At 36.3% G+C, this 10438-nt stretch overlaps 1 protein-coding gene across 1 annotated transcript; it reads right to left on the bottom strand.

Annotated features, from left to right (window-relative positions):
* Window positions 1-2036: 2036 nt before the first annotated feature.
* LOC105421290 (heparanase-like protein 2) lies at window positions 2037-9683 on the bottom strand. The gene is given in 7 exon segments (XM_088856623.1): window positions 2037-2539; window positions 3507-3912; window positions 4027-4087; window positions 4731-4769; window positions 4772-4964; window positions 8282-8334; window positions 8442-9683. Coding segments are annotated over 5 exon segments (456 nt in total). The 5' UTR covers window positions 8285-8334; window positions 8442-9683; the 3' UTR covers window positions 2037-2539; window positions 3507-3752.
* Window positions 9684-10438: the final 755 nt, after the last annotated feature.

The following is a 10438-nucleotide window of genomic DNA, read 5'->3' as shown; positions in this document are numbered from 1 at the left end:
AATCTTTCCATCACCAGTACTATCTATTCCAACAAAATTTAATGGTGCACCTACTAGTATAAGGGAGGTACCTTATACAAATCTCACCCATTAAATTAAGCGAAATTGAATTAAAAAAGTGGTCAAAGGGGAACAATAGAAGGTTTAAATAGCCATTATGGTTTTTTGTGAAGGCAAGCTCAACCGGTTTTTTACAATAGTTTAGGGGTTAGGTTGTTTTTGCAGGTGTTAGTAGGGGTGGTGTCTTTGTGGAGACTTTCAATTTGGACTTTTTGTATGCCATTATATTATTTGTTTTATTATTATATTTCCATTGTTTCTATTGGGCCAACTCTTGGCTTAGGATTCTTCTAATATTGTACCCCTTTGCATAGATTCCACCTGTCCAATAAAATAGTAATAAAAATTCTACCATTTATAAGAAATATACAACATTTGCTAATATCGACCGTGCTGTACTTGTGCCCACATTCCATTGTGGATGGACGTCGGAGATTGAGGAAGAAACAGCTGCATTCTGGTGAGCCTCTGCAGCACAACCTATCAAGGTTCGACAGATGGGAAAAGACATGTTAAATGTTTCTAGATGTAAGAAACATGTTAAATTCTCAAGGTTTATATAGAAAGGAATTACACAATAAGATTTTTTATTTTTTTTGTATAGAGAGGTTATAATCATTTTTAAGTGTAAAAGATGTGAATCTAATTCAAAATCCGTAATAATTTTTTCAACTTTGAGATAGTGTGTCATTTTTTAAACTTTGTGTCTATTTAACGACACTCTTATAACTACTTATTTTAAAATTTAAGGGACAAAAATGATTATGGCCTCTATGTACAAAATATAAAAACTGCGGTTTATATGGAGCCTAGGCTCTAAACAATCAAATTAGAGCCGACCTTCAAATAGTATCGAGAAATGTGGTTTCCATATTGGAAATCTTTGTAATAGCCTTAAAGTATATTTTTATATTTATTTATAAAATTTAAAGCTTCAAAAATAGTGTAGATCGACAGATCTATAAAAACTTGAAAATCTTAAAGATTGACGGCCCAAAAATGCATTACAAAATATACTACTTTCAAAACTTGAAATCCATTTTTTTCTCATGTCCATGCATCTTGATGTCGAGATGATCGATTTGAAGATATTTGGACATCAAAACAACCTCTTCTAATGAAATTTTTTAGGTAGGCTCAAATTTGATTGTTTAGAGCCTCGGCTTTATATAAACTTTTCCCAAAGATAAATGGCCTCTTGTAGACAATCTCATCTTTTATTTTTTGGAAAATGGCTTGATATCCCTATCAAAATAAGCAAAGCCTCACCCTATAACTCATTAAAATTTGCAATCCAAGTGTTGAAGAACCTTTAAATCGATCATCTCAACTTGAACATTATGGTTGTGAAAAAAATCTGGATTTCAAATTCTAAAAATAGTGTATATTGGAACAAATCATCCAAGCCATCCATTTCCCTCTAAATAAGTGTTGGCGATCCACAAAATCTGCATCATTTTTTGTGTTTCAAATTTTATTTTCAGTATTGAAAATTGATTTTATAACCATCATGAAGATTTCCAGTGCCCAAAGTGCTTTACGGATGAGGATTTGCAGTGAGGGTTTATTTTGTTTTCATAAAGCCTAGGCCCTATAGAAACTTTATCCTTTCGTTTTTGAAGAAAAAAAAAACTGAGTCAGCTTGCATGGGTTTTCCAAGATGAGCTTCAAAAGAAGTTTGAAGCTTCGATCTCCCTCACCCCAACCAATATGTCTACCATTAAGGCGAAGCCTAAGAGATGGGCTCAAGGCAAAGATAGGGTGGCCACGTCTTGAGTTTGATTCCTTCCATAGACAAGGCCCCCCTTCCCCCTGTGATCTACCTGAAAAATCTCTTTTATGAAAAATTGTGGGTTCTCCATTTGACATTTTTATGCACGCGTGTGCGTGTGATCTTACAGATGAAAAGGTTCTAGCAGGTGTTTAAAACAAAAATGCTAGCATGATACACCAACCCAAATAAGTTAATAAGTGCATGTACAATGCTCACCTATTAATCAGGTAAGCCCCCACTGGGGATCTTTTGCATAAACTTTATTTCACATTTGTTACAGCTTACAACCAATTGAAATCTCAAATATGAACTCAAATTCTAACATATGCCACTTTCACTACCCACAAGCAATGGCATAGATATAGGCCATGTGAATAAACACAATGGAATATGGGGCAACAGTAATGGATCCATGAGAGCTTACTCTTATAGGCTCCATCGAAGGTAGTCCACCTTGTGGATCTAGAGTGAGAGTTCTCCAGTTAAAAAGCATGGTTGGGGTGTGCAAGTCTCCATTTTTTGCAGTGAGATGATATTCTTCCCTGGTTGTTTCATTAGATTCTTGCATTCGCGTCATCTTAAAGAAGTTTGTTTGAGGAGACACATTTCCATATTCAGAGCTAATGTTAAGTGCTTGTTGATGGTGACACGGAAGTGCACTGTGGTGTTGCCATCAAGGTTGATCAAAAGCACAGCAATCCCCTCCTGAAAAATGGCAAGAGAATAGATAAGCTTAATGAATACTTGGATTAGAAATGCTAATAATTGCAAATACAAGGACAGTAGTCATGCATCAAGGGCAATGCTCAGCTTAGGGATGCCCATACACTAACAAGGCTTGGTGATGCAGTCGGCTTTCAATACATACATAACTTCTAGCTGACATCTCCATATTTGATGCTCCAAAGCTCATTTCATATGACTCTTCAAGATTTTGACCACTATTTTATAGAATTTTCTTAATTCATGCTTTAAGTCTAGAGATGAAACTTTTGATAAATTTTTATTCAATTTTCCCTTTTTTCTCTTTTTTAGTTGTAAATAAATTAAAAAGTTCAGAGATTTTGTGGTAGTCTTTCATAAATTTATAAGAGCATTTAAGAGTCATTTGGGAAATGGGTTACTTAGAGAATTTATTACTCTATTAGGTGAGACTTAAGAGTAGAATTAGAAAGGAAGTTTCTTGAAAGTCTTCAGTAAAATAGGAATAGGAAAATTTGAACAGTTGGGGGACTTGGTATCTGAACACAAGGAGGCATTATATATTTGGTTCTAAAGGTTTTGTGAAGGAAATTAATCATCATTGAAGTTTCCCCCTAGTCAGATGGAGTTCTCTCTTGCTAGTACTTTGTCTTTAATCTCCCTTATTCTTTAGCATTTTTGTTTTCTTCCACTATTTTGAGTATCATTGCAAATTAAAGGCTAGTCCGGATTCCACCCAAAACATGTTTTGGCACTGTTGGAACGGCATGTTAGATGATGCCAAATTTGTGTTTTTTGTTCTCTTAGTACCCCATTCTTGTGGTGGGCACACTCGATGCTCTGCTTTGTTTCAGAAGAAAACTGAAGATATCAATTTTCATTCTACCAGCAGAACACCACATTTAGTTGCGGTGCTAAAACAGGCGTTGACCAAAAACACATGTTGCTGATAAACAAGAGGCACACACACCAATGGAGAGAAAAAGTAATCCGCATTGAATGTTTAGCACAGTGTGCATATGCTCAAATTTTTCTCATCCCAGAGAAGCTTGTCGAGAGAACCTTGGCTCCCATCACTTTGTGCCAGAGGAGCGAACTGCAATAACATAGAGACTATCAAGTTAACAATGCCAGGTTGGCAAAAGAAATACTTGACTTTTGCAAATCCCAATAACTATGTTACAACAAATCAGTGAGATTCAAGTTAGATCAGGGATCACTTGATTTTAATTAGCACAACAAAATGTATCCTGTAATAGTCGGGATTTGGTAAATAAGTGGTTGCATTGAGCAGGCCATAATATCCACCCATCAAGCTCTGTCTGCAATAAACCTTGGTATCAAAATTTGCAGCCATTGCGAGCTGATCTAGGTACCTGTTAATGAAATTGTGACAAGAACGTAGGGATAAAAGAAACCAATACACACATTAAATGTGTTAAGAGAAAAAGGTGATAGAAACATGAAATTAACAAGAGCTAAACTGTTACCAAAAGCTATTAACAAATGCATTCGAAACAAGATTGCCCCCGCCGTGATCCACACCCCAGATTCACCAGCCCAATACTTTGCTTGGTTTCAGAACTTCAAAGGATTTTTTGAGGGCTACAGAATGCGTTAGCCTCTCCATCTAGATAAGAAGGATCCAGGATCTCCTCTACTAAATGCTCATCGTCACGTACATAGAGGATGAGAGTTCAGTTTTAAGGAAACAAGAAAGGGAAAACTCTCAATTGACATGGTTATCCATACAGCACACGATCAATTCCCTAAACACCATGTTAGCGGGATTTTTTGTACCTGAAAATTCACACTATTTTTTATTCACCATCTGAACAATTCAAGAAAAGCAAAAAATTCTGAATTTTTGAAACTCTAGATCTCTGCATCAAGCAAATCTACAGCCCAAAGTTGCTGTTAGAGCATGAATTCAAAGTTGCTCTTAGAGAATAAATTGATTCCAAGCATTTTGTAAACTCCAAATCAAATCTTTTCTGCATGATCTTCAAGATGAGCAACATGATTTGAGAAATGAGTGCAGTATAAAACAACCGTGACACAGTATGACCAACTTTTTTTGGACAAGATATTTCCATTAAGAAGTGTAGTTTGCTCTAAATTGTGGCAGGGGTGAGGACTAAACCATGATATAATAAGCGAAGAGCAGAAAGCATTTGAGTTGAAGTAGTATTACCTGGTCCAAGATTACATATATGGTGAGTGATCACATCCCCAAGTGGGGCTCTGTTCTAGAGACAAGTTCACTAAACCAATTCATGTCAAAGAAGCCTCCTGGTGCTATCATTAATGGCTTAGTGTTGAAACCTTTGTAAATATCTAGCACAATTGTATGCAGTGATCTCACATCTGCTGCATATTGTGCCACACCAATCCTTGCTCCTATCCCACTTCCACTTAATTCCATTTCCTACAAATGACATATGAAACACTTCAAGATTTTAATTTTATAAATACGGAAAGTCCAAAATATGACTATTTATTTGTTGTACAAGAAGGTCACATTCATTCTTAGGCTTTAGATGTAAAATCGGGTAGTTGGGTATCATTAACTGGGTTCATGGTGTTAAAAATTTTTCTTGAACATTGTGACATACCCGACCTATTGATTTCACTTCTAATAGCTAAAGATGATTATAACCTTTTGTACCAAAGGTAAACACTTGTATAATATACATTCCTTTTATTCATAATGATAACTGTGTCTATAGCTATTATAACAATCTATGCGTGCATACATGGCGGCGTGAGAAATACCCCAATATATAAAGTAGGCCATAATCCCATGGATTATGGAAAGATCATAATGCATACAAAAAGTGTTGTATATCCACATAAACATGAGTCTACTTTGGTTTTCCATGGATTTAGAATATGGAACATACTGTAAATATCTAGAAATACATTTCCTCCTTTGATTCCTCTAGATTCGGCTGCAAATACAGTGCAGATTTGACAATCTACGAAGAAGTAAAATTAATGGTTAAAAGAAAAAAAAGGTTCAAAATAGACTACTTTTAAGGCAATTCATTTGTCTTGTGTTAATGGACATAGTGGTTGAGATTTGTCTATTTATGAAATTTTCGATAGAATATCCATTTCTGAGATAGATTGTCGAAGATGGATGGCATAGGAACAAGTGTATCGCTTGACGTCCTAAAATCTCATCATAGTGTATAGGGTCATCACCATCCAATCAATGAATGCACGGTGACAGAGAAAGGACCCACCAGAAGATTAGATGAGATGACTCCAATGGTTGGTCCCCCTCTCTATTTTCCATCATTGATTGGATGGTAGTGAGCGGCTCAAAAAGGGCAAGGGTTGGACCCAAAAAGATATGGTTGGAAATAGTGAGAAAAGATATGGGGATTTATAGCTTCACTGAGTGTATGACTCTTAATAGAGCAGAATGGCGGACTAAAATTCGTGTAGCTGACCTCAATTAGCTAGGAAAAAGCTTTGGTGATGATAATGATTGGATGGTAGTGAGCATACATAGTATGTAGTCCCTCCATAGTCGGGAGAATAGAAGTACACACTCCAACTCATTTTTTTCTCACTCTTTACTGGCACCTAGTCTTAGTGTTATGCTTGATATATTTGACAAATAACTACTAATAAATACTAATTAACCACCAAGCTCACGAGATTGTATAATATAAAACCATTTATCTTTTATTATAATGAGATCATAATTACTTCTAGTGATTAAATGTGAATTGGGCTAGTCAATGACACCCTTATAGCCACCCGATCTGAAATTTGATAGATAAAAGTATTGTGACCTTCTTATACCAAAAGTAAATAGTCTTTGGTATACTTTTCCACCCCTTATACCCAAATCACAATTTCCACTTCTTGGTTGGTTTTGTTAGGATTTAATAACCCTCTTAGTTGCGGAAACAAGAATTCAAGAGTTGGATCCTACCAAAATCATGAACTTATTCGGTTAGAAACAAAATAGGAGATAGCACGACCCATAATACGAGAAATAAAGCATGAAATACACACGCCACAAGAACACAGAGATTTACGCGGTTCACCCCAAGATGGCTACATCCACGGGCACGGTAAACTGAAATCTATTATACCAATGAAAGTTACATTACAGACTTTGGAACATAGAGTTACATCTATAACTCTCGACAAAAACCCAGTCGAGACTTTTAGACCCAGTCTAAACTTTTAGACTCGGTCCAAACTCTACAACTTTGGGACATTACAGACTTTTAGACCCAGTCTCCTGATCGGCACCATCATCGACTTCTCATCTCGGTTCCACAGCTAAATCACTATCCAGGAAAAGACCATCTCTATTCCACGACTAAACCACTGTCCAGGAGGAGAACCTTAAGAGCTAACGAGACTTTCTCTCACTAAAATGGGAAACCACCCAAAATCTTCATGGGAACCGCTTGTTTCTCTACAAGAAACTAACCTCTCAATCTACAGGAGGCACATCCGTGGCATTTCTCATTCTAGGAAGCTCTCTTCTCTCTAAGAGGAAGCATTGTTGATGCTGAGGAAACCCTACCTCTCTCTTTAGAGGAAGTCGCCTGTTCCCATATGGTGACCCAAATAGGACGCATTTCTCTCTGTAGGAAGCCCTCTTCTCTCTAAGAGGAGACCTTGTCGATGCTACGGAAGCCTGCCTTTTCCTTTAGAGGAAGCCACTTTTCCCATATGGTGACCCAAATTGGGCAAACGAATTCTCTGTACTTTCATCCTATATATATAAGGTTAGGAGTCCACACCAAATAGAAAACTTCATATAAGTGTTACATATATCTCAAGAACCAAAAGATATATCCCAGAGTCCTAACTTTTTTGGATTTCTATTTTATTTAATAAACTTATCAATATCAATCTCAATCTCGTATAATATGGGATTTTCTTTATGCGGGTGATTTTGGATAATCATCATATCCAGCAGGTTCGACATCTCTCTCTCTCTCTAGAAAATGACATAGTGGGAGGGGGAAGGATCCAAGAACTCTCTCCCCCCCCCCCCCCCCTCTCTCTCTCTCTCATAGTGGTTGATAAGCTCATGATCCTCACCAAGCTCCCACCCTTGGATGGCAGTGTAGCCTTGATTGACAATGTAATGCAAAAGCCCAACAGTATCCCTTGAATTCCATGGTCCTCCCATGGAACCATATGCTATTGCCACCCTGCCATGCAGTGCACTTAATCCAAAAAACACCTTGGCCCTGAGCATAGGAAACAACATGCTTACATGAAATACCCTGTTAAAGATTTAGAGAGAGAGAACAGTCTCTCTCTCTCTCTCTCTCTCTCTCTCTCTCTCTCTTGAAGTCTAGGTGGAAAGAACAGCCCCAAGTGGTCATGAGGATTACTAACCCAGTTTTCTAGAAGAAAGCATTAAGCTCGTCCCACCATTTCATGGTCAAGCAACCTTGTGTGCACCCAAACAACTCCGAATCATTCATCACAAATGGATTACAGGGCATTCCTCTCATTTCATACATCACCTTATCTTGCAGTGTTCCCCCAATACGAAGTCTCAAAGGCTTAAAAACTGTGATTTTATTCCAAAAGTAAACCATGTTTTCTCTTTATTCATAGCTTGGAATCCAATATAAAGAGCCCAAAAAAAGACTGCAAAATATTGTAAAGAAAAAAGAGTAGCTTAAACCCAAAGAGCCTTTCATCATAGAGAGAGAGAGAGAGAGAGAGAGAGAGAGAGAGAGAGAGAGAGATTACCATACTGAGCAATGATGGATGAGCCCAGCTGCAGGTCCCATACTTACGCCTATCTGGAGGCACAGATAAACTATTCATCAGTCTCAGCAAAGAAAGAGCCCCCATTAATGGATATCACTCCTGCAAAAACAGATAAACTGCTACCACACTGGAAACTTACAATCATAATAATGCTTGCAAGAATACACAGGAAGAAACCCTTGTTTAGTGAGAGTACACCCATTATCTCAGAGTTTCTCTGATTATCTCTTGTTGGGCGTGGGAGTAGTGAGAGAACTGACATTGAAACTTAAAAAGAGTTTGCAGACATAATGGATAATTGCATATACCATATAGAATAAGTAGCAATTGCTCTTTCTTACTATAAGTAGCAATTGCTCTTTCTTACTATAAATAAGTGAAGCCATAGCCATAGTCATTGAGCTTTGCATTTATATATAAATTATCCAGACCTTATTATAAATAAGTGAAGTCAGCCATATTTGTTGAGCTTTGCATTTATAAATATATATATCTAGACATTGTCCTGGTTCCTCAAACGGGCCTCGTGCATGAAAGAAAACCAATATCTGAAGGAATCAAACAAAACCAACCTGCCCTCCTTCAATAAAAATGTCACTTTTTAACTTAACTAAATGCGGTTAAACTTTCCAAAGACCAAGAAATAGACCTAACTTCTTTAATGAATATTTTGGTGAAACTGTTATGTTTACCTCTTTAATGAATATTTTGGTGAAACTGTTATGTTTCTTTTTCCCTAAAAAGAATTCATTATAAACCTGCCTCCTTTAAGAATAATGTCAGTTTTATTTATCCTTAATTTGGTTAAACATTTTTTTTGGACAAAATTAATTTGGCTAAACTTTCTTAAAACCCAAATAGACCTAGATTTTTAATTGTATGTTTCATCCCTGTTTGTATGAACTACCAACCGTGATTATATGTATTTTTGGTAATAAAATAACAATTATGGGCCTGTCATTCTGTCATCCTTTTAAGGAAAATATCAGCTTTATACTTAGTTAAATATGGTTAAACATTCTTAAAAAACCCAAAAGCTGACCTAGGTTAATTATTTTACATTTTTTTGCCCCATGGTTTGATAGGGCTCCAGCCCTATTAAAATAAGTAAAGCCTTACCTTATATCTCATCAAAAATTGCAATTCATATATTAGAAAATCTTTACCTATGATCAAAAAAAAGAAGAAAAGATTTCAAGCTCTAAAAAAGTGTATATTGTTACAAATTCCCTATATTGTTCATTTCACACTTAAAGTAAGTGGTCATATATCCGCAAGATTTGTACCATTTTTTGTGTTTCGAATTTCATTGTTGGTGCTGGAAATTGATTTTAGAGCCATCATGGATACTCTTGTTACTGAAAGTGCTTTCTGGATGAGGATTTGAGATGAGACTTTATTTTGTTTCATAAAAGCCTAGGCCATATAGAAACCTCATCCTATTTTTTAATAAAATAGTCATGGAAAACTCTAGTGAGGGGATTGGTCTTAGTTGATTATATTATTGTATACACGTTAAGCGTTTAGAATATGGTACATAGATATGCCGTCCATCCATCGTATGTTGACTAATTGCAGTAAAACTTTTGATATTCACCATTCATTAATTGATGGTGGATCGTAGTTGTCATTATCATCATCAGAGCCTTTTCTCAACTATTTGAGGTAGGTTGCATGAATCATAATGCGTCATTTTGCTCTAGGGCTATACCCTCAGTGAGGACATAAGTCTCCATTTATTTTCTCACTACTTCCAACTATGTCTTTTTAGGCCTGCTTTTTGTTCTTTTTTAGCCTTCCACTTGAACCATATCGCACATCTTAACAGATGTTATACTAGGTCTCCGTTGCACATTACCAACCTACCTAAGTTTACTTTCTTATCTTATCGTTTATTGGAGCCACACCTAAGTTCTCCTGAATATATTTATTTCGAATCATATCCTTTCTTGTCTTGCCAATCATCCATCTCAACATCTTCATCTTAGCTACACTCATCCTATGGGTAAATCTTGATTGCCCAATATTCCACCCTATAAAACAAAGCTAGTCTCACAGCTATCCTATATAACTTTCCTTTCAACTTCATTAATATGCAGCGATCACATAAAACTCTAGTTACACATATCTGCTTTG

Source organism: Amborella trichopoda, chromosome 13 (assembly GCF_054954075.1).
Source record: "Amborella trichopoda isolate Santa Cruz 75 chromosome 13, AtrichopodaSantaCruz75HAP2 v2.0, whole genome shotgun sequence".
Taxonomy (NCBI): domain Eukaryota; kingdom Viridiplantae; phylum Streptophyta; class Magnoliopsida; order Amborellales; family Amborellaceae; genus Amborella; species Amborella trichopoda.
This window is presented reverse-complemented; position numbering and strand designations above follow the sequence as displayed.